This window comes from Tachypleus tridentatus, chromosome 8, assembly GCF_004210375.1.
Source record: "Tachypleus tridentatus isolate NWPU-2018 chromosome 8, ASM421037v1, whole genome shotgun sequence".
NCBI lineage: Eukaryota > Metazoa > Arthropoda > Merostomata > Xiphosura > Limulidae > Tachypleus > Tachypleus tridentatus.
In genome coordinates, this window is record NC_134832.1 from 58,402,191 (window position 1) to 58,418,637 (window position 16,447).

The 16,447-nt window shown below is 38.1% G+C and overlaps 1 protein-coding gene across 1 annotated transcript in view; it reads right to left on the reverse strand.

Moving 5' to 3' along the window:
• LOC143222446 (nephrin-like) overlaps nt 1-16,447 on the reverse strand; it is a 59,272-nt gene that overhangs the window by 14,163 nt on the left and 28,662 nt on the right. The window contains exon 4 of the mRNA XM_076448976.1: nt 1,344-1,643. Within this exon, the coding sequence (XP_076305091.1) occupies nt 1,344-1,643 (300 nt within the window). The remainder of the gene's footprint in view (nt 1-1,343; nt 1,644-16,447) is intronic.

A 16,447-nucleotide genomic window follows, 5' to 3' on the forward strand; every position in this document is an offset into this window, starting at 1 on the left:
AAACAAAACAAAATATCTCCTCTCAATACGTATAGCTGTGTTAACGTTACTACACCAAACAAAACAAAAACATCTCCTCTCAATACGTATAGCTGTGTTAACACTACTACACCAAACAAAACAAAAATATCTCCTCTCAATACGTATAGCTGTGGTAACGTTACTACACCAAACAAATCAAAAACACGTCTCCTCTCAATACGTATAGCTGTGTCAACGTTACTACACCAAATAAAACGAAAATGTTCCTTTTAACAGATTTTGTTTCGCCATTTTTTAAAGAGTTGTTTATCCGCCAAACACAGCTATCGAAACCTGGTTTCTGACGTGGTAAGTCCGCTGTTATGCCATTGGGGCCTTTATAAACAGAAACTGTTTCATTTCTTTTCTCGAAAATCTGAGATAATTAAAAAGGAAAATGTTTATTCTCGAAGGAAAGATAAGACTAAAGAGAATTTTCAATAAGGTATTAATAATTTGTTTGAATCACTCCAGTTACTTCATAAACTATTCAGGACAAGGTAAAGAACAGCACATATAAATATATTTATATGAGAAAAATATATGATCAAAAATCAACATATGACAGCAAAATAAATACAAAAAAAATGAAACACTACCTTGTAAAAGTAATGGTTTGAAATTCGCGCAAAGCTACACGAGAGCTATCTGCGCTGGCCATTCCTAATTTAGCAGTGTAAGACTAGAGAAAAGGCAGCTAGTCATTACCACCGACCGCCAACTCTTAGGTTACTATTTTACCAACGAATAGTGGAATTTGGCGTTACTTTATATTGACCCTGGTCATGCAAGGCCTTAAAAGTAATAATATTTATTATTATTAACGTTCCTCTGCATTCTAAAACCCAGTTGGAATACATGTTCAAAGATACAACAAGCCAACACTTGTACTTTATTAAAACCTGTAGATATATTGATTGAGTGACTTATCAGTTAATGGAACTAAAACTTTTTCGAAATGTTGAAAAACATTCTATAACCGAAAAGTCTGATATTCACCGAGATGAAATGTTTCTCCCGAAAGTGATAAACTTTTGTTAGGTCGCACGTGAAGTAAATAAATACTTCACAAATACAGTTTTCTACTTCGCTCGGTACCTTTCAGCCTAGTACATGAAGCAGTGTTATTCCAGTGTATTAAACGCGAGTACAGTAGCTCTAATCAAGTACTTTTCTCGCGCGCTTGGAACTACGAACATCACGAACAATAAAACAAAATAAGCTGAGCTGAAGGATAGAACAAAGGCTTGAATAAATGTGTTATCCTTCTAGTCTAACAGTGCAAGTTTCTTACACACATACGGGAAAGTTACTCGACTTACCTAATTGTCGTTTGGCTGATAAAGGAATCTTAACTGTGGTCCTAACCCCCTGGCTTTGGCCCTTGGCATTAGCAGCATAAACTATTAGATAAAAAGACTCTCCCGCTGGAAGACTGGTTACTTGGAAAACTGGATTACTTAGCCTCGTTAGGTTGGCCAGTAGTACGTTAGACTCCGACCTGTACACCTCCAAATGAAAGCTTTGTGGTAATCCACCGTCGTCCCCTGAACTGCATTCTAGGACGAAGGAACCGCTTGAACAGTTGGAGACGTTGCAAGCCTGTACAGGATCAGGAGGACCTGGTGGAAGGTGTAATATAGTTTTTAGTTAAGGACGTATCGAGGTTTGGATAAACTATATAAAATGATCTTGCGTTGAAGAAAGAAAACGTGCAGAAAAACAGTCAAAAAGAATATGTTAAACGATCAACTTAAAACAAGTCCAACGATCAACTTAAAAAGAAGAGGTTACATTTTACATATTTTACCGCTAACTTACCACAAAGCCGCCATGAAGAATCCTTCAGTAAGAGAAACACATGTCTTTACTGGCTGCTTGATCGTTTACAGATGATCGAATTGAAAATAATCCATGTGATCAATTCGACGTGTTAGCGAGATACGAGGCACTGGTGTTAAAAGTGACAAAGTTTCCCATTCTCTATATCATTCAAGATAGATTGCAAGTGTTGTTGTTTTTTTCCTTCTTATGACAAAACTCGATCAAGCCACAATTACATTTCAGTGAAGATGTTAAAGTGGATTGAAGTAGATAAGATAAAACTAACCACCGATAAATTCATTGTTTAGTCCACTTCATCAAACTTCTTACACAAGAAAGTCAAGCGGTATTAAAAAGGATTTCAAAAGAACTAGATAAGGTAATGAGCAAAAGGATGCCGCTGATGGATATCGTAATTACATTCTAAGAGCCGGTGGCGACCGCTTCAGACAAACGAGACATCATTTAACAAAGATTTATAAGAGCAGTACACAAGTGGAAAACATTTATAAAGCTTTCTTTAAAATAAGAAAAAGAGAAAGAAGACTAATCTAATAAATCCGAGAAGTGTTAAAAGTTGTATTCACTGAAGGGATACAAACACGAGTGATAAGACTATAATCTTATTATCTAAAATTACGAATTCAATAAGATTCCATAGAACTGTTATTAGAGTTCACTTCATACAGAAACTATTGAGTAATTCTGAGCTTAAAAGCAAACAAAACTTACTCTTAAAAACAACTAACAAAATTCCTATTTCAACAGTGGCTCGCACAGGTGCTTGAGGCGTATGCGCTGTCTTAAAAGTAGGCTTAGGGAAAAGAAGTAGTTACATCGCTACCTCAAAATCTGCACACGTCATAAATACGTCTTTAATATTTTTTTAATGGCATGATCAGATACACTGGACACGTATATAATATTTGTCTTACATTTGAAAAGTGTGATATCAGTCACACGTAAGTTTGATTTTTGTAACGTAGTAAAGAAAGGATATTACCCTTCAAATTTCCCAAAGTTGACCAGTTTCAAGTTTCACACATATTAAACTGTGTATCTTCTGTATCTTTCTGTTTTTTCTTTGTTTGTAATCAACTACAAAGCTATCTGTGCTCTACTCACAACGGGTATCTTGTGATGTAAGTCCGAAAACATAGTGCTGACAGGGGAGATCCTCTTGTGTATTATAAACCTGCCATTGGAAGAGTTGTTTAATTATATATGTCTACATATGTCAGTAACGTACAGGATCAACAGATATTTCTTATTTACTCGTTTACTTACCAACATATAGAATGTGATGAATAAGAGATAACTCACACATGTGTATTTCATCAGTACATGAAGCCCACTCATTATGTTTCAATTTGCCCTTCTCCAGGGTTAGTGCTAAAGGTTTATTTGTTTCTTCTGAATTTTGCGCAAAGCTAAACGAGGGCTATCTGCGCTAGCCGTCCCTAATTTAGCAGTGTAAGACTAGAGGAAAGGCAGCTAGTCATCACCACCCGCCGCGAATATTGGGATTGGCCGTCACCATATAACTATCCCACAGCTGAAAGGGCGAGTATGTTTAGTGTGACGGGGATTCGAACCAGATACCCTTAGTTTACGAGTCGAGTGCCTTGACCACCTGGCCATGCAGGGCCTAGTGCTAAGGGATAAAATTCCCCGAAACCAGTGTAACTCAGTGATAATGACAGATTGGATTTTATAAATATTCTTAGTGAAGATTCTTTCACTTCAGGATCAAAGTGGCACGTTGGTATATCTACGGACTTACAACGCCAGAAACCTGGTTTCAATACCAGTGGCGGTAAGAGCGCAGATAACCCACTGTTAGCTTTGTGTTTAACTACAAACATTTTTTTTTCAGACATACGAGAAGCATTTCCCTGCATTTCATGAAACTAACAGTTGAGAAGTGAGCCATAATACAGCCTTCCCAAGGAACTAAAATACGAATCAACCTCCCCGTGCGAATATAAATCACTGACTTATTTCGTTTGACGCATCCATTGAGAGTGCATTTAACTAAATTAAAGAAAACGAACGCCAAACAAGTATATATACACAAGAGGTATATTCACGATGACGTAATGGGTGAACATTAAGTTTACAAATTTACAATACTACTGTCCGGAGTTCGTTTTCAGGGTCTGGACAGGATACATATACATAACCCATAGTGTAGCTTTGCACTTTGAAAATAACGAGAACATTTTTCACTTCTCTTATCGTTGATGCACATATTTAGATCTATTTTTCATGAGCGGATAAAAATGTCCAAAATGAAAAAGGCGTTAGATTACTTATGCATTTAAATATGTTATTTTATTTCTTTAAACAAACATTTGCGAAACATGCTGACTTGTTGAAATCGGGATTTTCACTTCTGTTATTTCCAGAATAGGATAAACAAACTCAATATATAGATTAATTTCAAGGCCCGGGATCTATTTAGGTACATTACCATATAAACCACGAAGGAAATGTAAACGAGACGTGAGAAATTGAGTAGAGAAGTGTTTCAAAGAATTCTCCAGCGGAATACTTTTGTATCAGTGTCAAACCTTCAACTGTTTCACACTCTGTCTTAACTTTTCTTTTTTCTACACTAATCGTGCTACGTATGTATAAGAGCCTTACCAATAGAAACTGTTCAAAGTCAGTTTACGTCACCTTGACAATCTGTGAAAACTATTAATGGTAACATAGACATAGGGGAAAATACAAGTACTTTCAAACCCCTGGTGTTTCTTCCTCTCCCGTTTCTTTGAACACTAAACAAGTTATATAAAATTACGTACACGTTATACGTACATTGAATAAACTAAGTAATTTTTATTTAGTTTGGAACATTTTTTAATACACTTAATTTCCACGAGGAGTGTGTCACGTGTTCGTATATTTGTAAAATATATCGATTTAATTTAAATTATTTATGTTTAGTTTGAAATACGGTATTTCTATGTTTTTATTACAAAGTCTTTATAAAACTGTACCCTTAAGAGTGGCCTTTGAAGCCACGAAATCAGTAGAAGTTAATAATAAAAAATAAAACAACAGAGTATTATAATATTCTATGTTTGTTAATCGTATCCATAAAATAACAACTTGTCTGTGGCTTCGTATTTGTTCTATATACATACTTATAATTCACAGACACACACATATATATATCGACAAGTAAATGTAGGTATATCAGTGAAGAGTACCTTAATTGAGAGTAAGCACGAAAAACTTTTATTGTGATACATCGGAAAACAAACTACAATCAGGGAAGTCACAAGCACTTCGAAACCGTATAATTTGAAAAATACACTAGTTTAAAACATTGTGTGTCAGGTGTTTACAGAGAAAATCCTGGTTCCTGTGTTACTTGACTTCTAACGACCGTCTTGTGTCGACAGAGGATAACCGTAAGAGAATATGTTTGGGTATGTTAAGTTCTTTGCGTTAAAATATTTAACAAATTTGTTGTTCGAGAGTCTATATAATATGTTAATTACTGAATAAAAACAAGCTCTACGTCATCAACAACTCATTAACAATCCTCAAACCCTCGTGGTACGTTCGTGCTAACGATAAACTCTTCACTTTGTTACCAAGACTCAACGACTCCACTCTAGAGAGTTTAATAACCAACATTAAGGAACTGGTGAGTTCTCCCACTGTTAGAAAAACTGTTATTTTCGCTGAGACCACATAAAAGAGTCACGTGTTTCTTCACGAGGGTTACAGTGAGTGGTTTCCTTAACTGTATAATGTTTCTAACACTTACAACAGGCAATATGATATAAATTGGTGAATTAGATAATAATAGATGTACTTAAATTAGAACTTATAAATAGTTACTACATACTGTAGATCTCTCTCTATTTCTATTTATAATAACTGTTACCAGCTAGGCATACTTATTACTAAAATATATGTCAGCTGAAATGACTGAAAAAAAAACAACACGAAATAAAACAAAAATGGTTCAAAGATGTGTATGCGGTGGGCGTTTCAAGTAAGGACACTATGTATAGCAGGTTATTAGTGCAATACGCCATTGCACAGGGTGTCTCAAAGGTAACTAATTATACGGAGAAGCCACTATTAACTTTTATTGTATTGTTTGTTTTCTGAATTTCGCGCAAAGATATATTAGTGCTATCTGCGCTAGCCGTCCCTAATTTAGCAGTGTAACACCAGAGGAAAGACAGCTAGTCATCAACATCCATAGCCAACAGTTGAGCTACTCTTTTACCAATGAAAAATAGGATTGACCGTCGCATTATAGCGCCCCCACTGCTGAAAGGGCGAGCATGTTTGATGTGACCCTCAGATAACGAGTCGAGTGATAAACCACCTAGCCATGTCGGGCCTTCATGTTACTGTCTAGTAGTCATAACTGTCCCACTCAAAAATACCTTGTTTTAAAAATTGTTTATTTTGAATTTCGCGCAAAGTTACTGTTTTAAGAAGCACACAATGTAACATCCTACATGTCAGCATGGCATTATAACAACATTCAATGTCCCATTCGTCTTTTTCAATATCCCATAACAACCAAAAATGCGTATATGTAAGTTTCTTAAAACACAAGATATTCCGAACTGCTTTTTGCCAGAGAGATAAAAAATAATTCCTTGTCTCTTTCTGATAAATAGTTTAACCTTTCCAATGTTTTTCTTTCCTTGATTTTGACAGCTTCATAATTTTGTAGATCGGAGATATGAAACAAAGACAACGGTTTCCTGCACCATATAAAGTATAAAGAAACGTTTATCCAGATTAAAATCGAAATATTTTAAGTTCTAATAAAATATTGATTCTGTTGTTACTGTTTTTAGAATTTATCCACAAATTTATGTAATGACTATCTGCGCAAGTCCGTCCCTAGTAGTCCCCCAGTGGCACAGCGGCATGTCTGCGGACTTACAAAACTGGAAATCGGGTTTTGATACCCGTGATGGGCAGAGTCATTGTGTAGTTTTGTGCTTAACTTCAAACAAACAAACAAACTGTCCCTAGTATTAAACTAATAAGAAACAAGAAAGAGAGTGAACAGCGCTTTCCGCAAACTCTCGGGCTACTCTCTTGAACGACCGAATATTGTAATTTAAGAGACATTTCTAAAAATTACCCACAGTACCGAAGCACGTAACACTTTTTTACGGCAATCGGATGCCAGCCATGAACATTGTGATTCACAGTCCGGGCACGCAATTCATGGTCACACCCGACACCTGATTTGTTGGTTTGATGATATAAAAATAAGTGAAAAATAAACAAACTTTTTATCTTGATTACAAAGATAAACGAGACGGTTATATTCGAGTTAACGAATTCCATTACTTTACCCTAGGATTACTGCTGTCTTTTCAACATTTTCTGAGGAGTTTCTTACAATTCCTCATTGGTCCTGCTGAGTAAAAAACTTCAATAACATGTACTATGAAGACATACATCAAGCGTTTAAATGGAAGTACCACTAACACTGCAAGTAATTACACTAATTACTTCTTACGTTTTCCACGTACGTTATATACAATGGATGACTTCACACAGCTCCTTATAATTTCCTTACATTGAGAATTAGTACATGCAAAAACTTAAAGTTACTCTGTACAGTGTAATATGTGGACTAGTCCGTAGTGTTACTCTGTACAGTGTAATATGTGGACTAGTCCGTAGTGTTACTCTGTACAGTGTAATATGTGGACTAGTCCGTAATGTTACTCTGTACAGTGTAATATGTGGACTAGTCCGTAGTGTTACTCTGTACAGTGTAATATGTGGTCTAGTGCGTTGTGTTACTCTGTACAGTGTAATATGTAAACTAGTCCGTAGTGTTACTCTGTACAGTTTAATATGTGGACTAGTCCGTGGTGTTACTCTGTACAGTGTAATACGTGGATTAGTCCGTAGTGTTACTCTGTACAGTGTAATATGTGGACCAGTCGGTAGTGTTACTCTGTACAGTGTAATATGTGGACTAGTCCGTAGTGTTACTCTGTACAGTGTAATATAAGGAATAGTCCGTAGTGTTACTTTGTACAGTGTAATATGTGGACTAGTCCGTGGTGCGTAGAGTTACTTTGTACAGTGTAATATGTGGACTAGTCTGTAGTGTTACTCTGTACAGTGTAATATGTGGACTAGTCCGTAGTGTTACTCTGTACAGTGTAATATGTGGACTAGTTTGTAGTGTTACTCTGTAGAGTGTAATATGTGGACTAGACCGTAGTGTTACTCTATAGAGTGTAAACGTGGACTAGTCCGTGGTGTTACTCTGTACAGTGTAATATGTGAACTAGTCCGTAGTGTTACTCTGTACAGTGTAATATATGGACTAGTCTGTAGTGTTACTTTGTACAGTGTAATATGTGGACTAGTCTGTAGTGTTACTCTGTACAGTGTAATATGTGGACTAGTCTGTAGTGTTACTTTGTACAGTGTAATATGTGGACTAGTCCGTAGTGCGTAGTGTTACTTTGTACAGTAATATGTGAACTAGTTTGTAGTGTTACTCTGTAGAGTGTAATATGTGGACTAGTCTGTAGTGTTACTCTATAGAGTGTAAACGTAAACTAGTCCGTAGTGCTACTCTGTACAGTGTAATATGTGGACTAGTCCGTGGTGTTACTTTGTACAGTGTAATATGTGGACTAGTCCGTAATGCGTAGTGTTACTTTGTACAGTGTAATATGTGGACTAGTCTGTAGTGTTACTCTGTACAGTGTAATATGTGGACTAGTCCGTAGTGGTACTCTGTACAGTGTAATATGTGGACCAGTCTGTAGTGTTACTTTGTACAGTGTAATATGTGGACTAGTCCACAGTGCGTAGTGTTACTTTGTACAGTAATATGTGGACTAGTTTGTAGTGTTACTCTGTAGAGTGTAATATGTGGACTAGTCCGTAGTGTTACTCTATAGAGTGTAAACGTGGACTAGTCCGTAGTGTTACTCTGTACAGTGTAATATGTGGACTAGTTTGTAGTGTTACTCTGTAGAGTGTAATATGTAGATTGGTGCGTGATGTTACTCTGTAGAGCGTAATATGTGGACTAGTCCGTGGTGATACTCTGTACAGAGTAATATGTGGACTAGTCCTAGTCCGTAGTGTTACTCTGAACAGTGTAATATGTGGACCAGTCCGTAGTGTTACCTGTAGAGTGTTATATGTGGACTAGACGGTAGAGTTACTCTGTACAGTGTAATATGTGGACTAGTCCGTAGTGTTACTCTGTACAGTGTAATATGTGGACTAGTCCGTAGTGTTACTCTGTAGAGTGTAATATGTAGACTAGTCCGTAGTGTTACTCTGTAGAGTGTAATATGTGGACTAGTCCGTAGTGCGTAGTGTTACCTGAACAGTGTAATATGTGGACTAGTTTGTAGTGCTACTCTGTAAAGTGTAATATGTGAACTAGTCCGCATGGTCACTCTGTACAGTGTAATATGTGGACTAGTCCGTAGTGTTACTCTGTACAGTGTAATATGTGGACTAGTCCGCAATGTTACTCTTTACAGTGTAATACGTGGTCTAGTGGACTAGTCCGTAGTGTTACTCTGTACAGTGTAATATGCGGACTAGTCCGTAGTGTTACTCTGTACAGTGTAATATGTGGACTAGTCCGTAGTGTTACTCTGTACAGTGTAATATGTGGACTAGTCCGTAGTGTTACTCTGTACAGTGTAATATGTGGACTAGTCCGTCGTGTTACTCTGTAGAGTGTAATATGTGGACTAGTCCGTAGTGCGTAGTGTTACTCTGAACAGTGTAATATGTGGACTACTTTGTAGTGTTACTCTGTAAAGTGTAATATGTGAACTAGTCCGCAATGTTACTCTTTACAGTGTAATACGTGGTCTAGTGGACTAGTCCGAGTGTTACTCTGTACAGTGTAATATGCGGACTAGTCCGTAGTGTTACTCTGTACAGTGTAATATGTGGACTAGTCCGTAGTGTTACTCTGTACAGTGTAATATGTGGACTAGTCCGTAGTGTTACTCTATAGAGTGTAATATGTGGACTAGTTTGTAGTGTTACTCTGTACAGTGTAATATGTGGACTAGTCCGTAGTGTTACCTGTACTATGTAATATGTGGACTAGTTTGTAGTGTTATCTGTAGAGTGTAATATGTAGATTGGTCCGAAATGTTACTCTGTAGAGCGTAATATGTGGACTAGTGCGTGGTGTTACTCTGTAGAGTGTTATATGTGGACTAGTCCGTAGTGTTACCTGTACAGTGTAATATGTGGACTAGTTTGTAGTGTTACCTGTAGAGTGTAATATGTGGACTAGACCGTAGTGTTACTCTATAGACTGTAAACGTGGACTAGTCCGTGGTGTTACTCTGTACAGTGTAATATGTGGACTAGTCCGTAGTGTTACTCTGTACAGTGTAATATATGGACTAGTCTGTAGTGTTACTTTGTACAGTGTAATATGGGGACTAGTCTGTAGTGTTACTCTGTACAGTGTAATATGTGGACTAGTCCGTAGTGTTACCTGTACAGTGTAATATGTGGACTAGTCTGTAGTGTTACTTTGTACAGTGTAATATGTGGACTAGTCCGTAGTGCGTAGTGTTACTTTGTACAGTAATATGTGAACTAGTTTGTAGTCTTACTCTGTAGAGTGTAATATGTGGACTAGTCTGTAGTGTTACTCTATAGAGTGTAAACGTGGACATGTCCGTAGTGTTACTCTGTACAGTGTAATATGTGGACTAGTCCGTAGTGTTACTTTGTACAGTGTAATATGTGGACTAGTCCGTAATGCGTAGTGTTACTTTGTACAGTGTAATATGTGGACTAGTCTGTAGTGTTACTCTGTACAGTGTAATATGTGGACTAGTCCGTAGTGGTACTCTGTACAGTGTAATATGTGGACCAGTCTGTAGTGTTACTTTGTACAGTGTAATATGTGGACTAGTCCATAGTGCGTAGTGTTACTTTGTACAGTAATATGTGGACTAGTTTGTAGTGTTACTCTGTAGAGTGTAATATGTGGACTAGTCCGTAGTGTTACTCTATAGAGTGTAAACGTGGACTAGTCCGTAGTGTTACTCTGTACAGTGTAATATGTGGACTAGTTTGTAGTGTTACTCTGTAGAGTGTAATATGTAGATTGGTCCGTGATGTTACTCTGTAGAGCGTAATATGTGGACTAGTCCGTGGTGATACTCTGTACAGAGTAATATGTGGACTAGTCCTAGTCCGTAGTGTTACCTGAACAGTGTAATATGTGGACCAGTCCGTAGTGTTACTCTGTAGAGTGTAATATGTAGACTAGTCCGTAGTGTTACTCTGTAGAGTGTAATATGTGGACTAGTCCGTAGTGCGTAGTGTTACCTGAACAGTGTAATATGTGGACTAGTTTGTAGTGCTACCTGTAAAGTGTAATATGTGAACTAGTCCGCATGGTCACTCTGTACAGTGTAATATGTGGACTAGTCCGTAGTGTTACCTGTACAGTGTAATATGTGGACTAGTCCGCAATGTTACTCTTTACAGTGTAATACGTGGTCTAGTGGACTAGTCCGTAGTGTTACTCTGTACAGTGTAATATGCGGACTAGTCCGTAGTGTTACTCTGTACAGTGTAATATGTGGACTAGTCCGTAGTGTTACTAGTCCTGTACAGTGTAATATGTGGACTAGTCCGTAGTGTTACCTGTACAGTGTAATATGTGGACTAGTCCGTAGTGTTACTCTGTAGAGTGTAATATGTAGACTAGTCCGTCGTGTTACTCTGTAGAGTGTAATATGTGGACTAGTCCGTAGTGCGTAGTGTTACCTGAACAGTGTAATATGTGGACTACTTTGTAGTGTTACTCTGTAAAGTGTAATATGTGAACTAGTCCGCATGGTCACCTGTACAGTGTAATATGTGGACTAGTCCGTGGTGTTACTCTGTACAGTGTAATATGTGGACTAGTCCGCAATGTTACTTTACAGTGTAATACGTGGTCTAGTGGACTAGTCCGAGTGTTACTCTGTACAGTGTAATATGTGGACTAGTCCGTAGTGTTACTCTGTACAGTGTAATATGTGGACTAGTCCGTAGTGTTACTCTATAGAGTGTAATATGTGGACTAGTTTGTAGTGTTACTCCGTACAGTGTAATATGTGGACTAGTCCGTAGTGTTACTCTGTACCATGTAATATGTGGACTAGTTTGTAGTGTTACTCTGTAGAGTGTAATATGTAGATTGGTCCGAAATGTTACCTGTAGAGCGTAATATGTGGACTAGTGCGTGGTGTTACTCTGTAGAGTGTTATATGTGGACTAGTCCATAGTGTTACTCTGTACAGTGTAATATGTGGACTAGTTTGTAGTGTTACCTGTAGAGTGTAATATGTGGACTAGACCGTAGTGTTACTCTATAGAGTGTAAACGAGGACTAGTCCGTGGTGTTACTCTGTACAGTGTAATATGTGGACTAGTCCGTAGTGTTACCTGTACAGTGTAATATATGGACTAGTCTGTAGTGTTACTCTGTACAGTGTAATATGTGGACTAGTCCGTAGTGTTACTCTGTACAATGTAATATGTGGACTAGTCTGTAGTGTTACTTTGTACAGTGTAATATGTGGACTAGTCCGTAGTGCGTAGTGTTACTTTGTACAGTAATATGTGAACTAGTTTGTAGTGTTACTCTGTAGAGTGTAATATGTGGACTAGTCTGTAGTGTTACTCTATAGAGTGTAAACGTGGACAAGTCCGTAGTGTTACTCTGTACAATGTAATATGTGGACTAGTCCGTGGTGTTACTTTGTACAGTGTAATATGTGGACTAGTCCGTAATGCGTAGTGTTACTTTGTACAGTGTAATATGTGGACTAGTCTGTAGTGTTACTCTGTACAGTGTAATATGTGGACTAGTCCGTAGTGGTACTTTGTACAGTGTAATATGTGGACCAGTCTGTAGTGTTACTTTGTACAGTGTAATATGTGGACTAGTCCATAGTGCGTAGTGTTACTTTGTACAGTAATATGTGGACTAGTTTGTAGTGTTACTCTGTAGAGTGTAATATGTGGACTAGTCCGTAGTGTTACTCTATAGAGTGTAAACGTGGACTAGTCCGTAGTGTTACTCTGTACAATGTAATATGTGGACTAGTTTGTAGTGTTACTCTGTAGAGTGTAATATGTAGATTGGTCCGTGATGTTACTCTGTAGAGCGTAATATGTGGACTAGTCCGTGGTGATACTCTGTACAGAGTAATATGTGGACTAGTCCTAGTCCGTAGTGTTACTCTGAACAGTGTAATATGTGGACCAGTCCGTAGTGTTACTCTGTAGAGTGTAATATGTAGACTAGTCCGTAGTGTTACTCTGTAGAGTGTAATATGTGGACTAGTCCGTGGTGCGTAGTGTTACTCTGAACAGTGTAATATGTGGACTACTTTGTAGTGCTACTCTGTAAAGTGTAATATGTGAACTAGTCCGCATGGTCACCTGTACAGTGTAATATGTGGACTAGTGCGTAGTGTTACTCTGTACAGTGTAATATGTGGACTAGTCCGCAATGTTACTCTTTACAGTGTAATACGTGGTCTAGTGGACTAGTCCGTAGTGTTACCTGTACAGTGTAATATGCGGACTAGTCCGTAGTGTTACCTGTACAGTGTAATATGTGGACTAGTTTGTAGTGTTACCTGTAGAGTGTAATATGTGGACTAGACCGTAGTGTTACTCTATAGACTGTAAACGTGGACTAGTCCGTGGTGTTACTCTGTACAGTGTAATATGTGGACTAGTCCGTAGTGTTACTCTGTACAGTGTAATATATGGACTAGTCTGTAGTGTTACTTTGTACAGTGTAATATGGGGACTAGTCTGTAGTGTTACTCTGTACAGTGTAATATGTAGATTGGTCCGAAATGTTACTCTGTAGAGCGTAATATGTGGACTAGTCCGTGGTGTTACTCCGTACAGTGTAATATGTGGACTAGTCCGTAGTGTTACTCTGTACTATGTAATATGTGGACTAGTTTGTAGTGTTACTCTGTAGAGTGTAATATGTAGATTGGTCCGAAATGTTACTCTGTAGAGCGTAATATGTGGACTAGTGCGTGGTGTTACTCTGTAGAGTGTTATATGTGGACTAGTCCATAGTGTTACTCTGTACAGTGTAATATGTGGACTAGTTTGTAGTGTTACTCTGTAGAGTGTAATATGTGGACTAGACCGTAGTGTTACTCTATAGAGTGTAAACGTGGACTAGTCCGTGGTGTTACTCTGTACAGTGTAATATGTGGACTAGTCCGTAGTGTTACTCTGTACAGTGTAATATATGGACTAGTCTGTAGTGTTACTCTGTACAGTGTAATATGTGGACTAGTCCGTAGTGTTACTCTGTACCATGTAATATGTGGACTAGTCTGTAGTGTTACTTTGTACAGTGTAATATGTGGACTAGTCCGTAGTGCGTAGTGTTACTTTGTACAGTAATATGTGAACTAGTTTGTAGTGTTACTCTGTAGAGTGTAATATGTGGACTAGTCTGTAGTGTTACTCTATAGAGTGTAAACGTGGACAAGTCCGTAGTGTTACTCTGTACAATGTAATATGTGGACTAGTCCGTGGTGTTACTTTGTACAGTGTAATATGTGGACTAGTCCGTAATGCGTAGTGTTACTTTGTACAGTGTAATATGTGGACTAGTCTGTAGTGTTACTCTGTACAGTGTAATATGTGGACTAGTCCGTGGTGGTAGTCTGTACAGTGTAATATGTGGACCAGTCTGTAGTGTTACTTTGTACAGTGTAATATGTGGACTAGTCCATAGTGCGTAGTGTTACTTTGTACAGTAATATGTGGACTAGTTTGTAGTGTTACTCTGTAGAGTGTAATATGTGGACTAGTCCGTAGTGTTACTCTATAGAGTGTAAACGTGGACTAGTCCGTAGTGTTACCTGTACAATGTAATATGTGGACTAGTTTGTAGTGTTACCTGTAGAGTGTAATATGTAGATTGGTCCGTGATGTTACTCTGTAGAGCGTAATATGTGGACTAGTCCGTGGTGATACCTGTACAGAGTAATATGTGGACTAGTCCTAGTCCGTAGTGTTACCTGAACAGTGTAATATGTGGACCAGTCCGTAGTGTTACTCTGTAGAGTGTAATATGTAGACTAGTCCGTAGTGTTACTCTGTAGAGTGTAATATGTGGACTAGTCCGTGGTGCGTAGTGTTACTCTGAACAGTGTAATATGTGGACTACTTTGTAGTGCTACTCTGTAAAGTGTAATATGTGAACTAGTCCGCATGGTCACTCTGTACAGTGTAATATGTGGACTAGTGCGTAGTGTTACTCTGTACAGTGTAATATGTGGACTAGTCCGCAATGTTACTCTTTACAGTGTAATACGTGGTCTAGTGGACTAATCCGTAGTGTTACTCTGTACAGTGTAATATGCGGACTAGTCCGTAGTGTTACTCTGTACAGTGTAATATGTGGACTAGTTTGTAGTGTTACTCTGTAGAGTGTAATATGTGGACTAGACCGTAGTGTTACTCTATAGACTGTAAACGTGGACTAGTCCGTGGTGTTACTCTGTACAGTGTAATATGTGGACTAGTCCGTAGTGTTACTCTGTACAGTGTAATATATGGACTAGTCTGTAGTGTTACTTTGTACAGTGTAATATGGGGACTCGTCTGTAGTGTTACTCTGTACAGTGTAATATGTAAACTAGTCCGTAGTGTTACTCTGTACAGTGTAATATGTGGACTAGTCTGTAGTGTTACTTTGTACAGTGTAATATGTGGACTAGTCCGTAGTGCGTAGTGTTACTTTGTACAGTAATATGTGAACTAGTTTGTAGTGTTACTCTGTAGAGTGTAATATGTGGACTAGTCTGTAGTGTTACTCTATAGAGTGTAAACGTGGACATGTCCGTAGTGTTACTCTGTACAGTGTAATATGTGGACTAGTCCGTAGTGTTACTTTGTACAGTGTAATATGTGGACTAGTCCGTAATGCGTAGTGTTACTTTGTACAGTGTAATATGTGAACTAGTCTGTAGTGTTACTCTGTACAGTGTAATATGTGGACTAGTCCGTAGTGGTACTCTGTACAGTGTAATATGTGGACCAGTCTGTAGTGTTACTTTGTACAGTGTAATATGTGGACTAGTCCATAGTGCGTAGTGTTACTTTGTACAGTAATATGTGGACTTGTTTGTAGTGTTACTCTGTAGAGTGTAATATGTGGACTAGTCCGTAGTGTTACTCTATAGAGTGTAAACGTGGACTAGTCCGTAGTGTTACTCTGTACAGTGTAATATGTGGACTAGTTTGTAGTGTTACCTGTAGAGTGTAATATGTAGATTGGTCCGTGATGTTACTCTGTAGAGCGTAATATGTGGACTAGTCCGTGGTGATACTCTGTACAGAGTAATATGTGGACTAGTCCTAGTCCGTAGTGTTACTCTGAACAGTGTAATATGTGGACCAGTCCGTAGTGTTACTCTGTAGAGTGTAATATGTAGACTAGTCCGTAGTGTTACCTGTAGAGTGTAATATGTGGACTAGTCCGTAGTGCGTAGTGTTACTCTGAACAGTGTAATATGTGGACTAGTTTGTAGTGCTA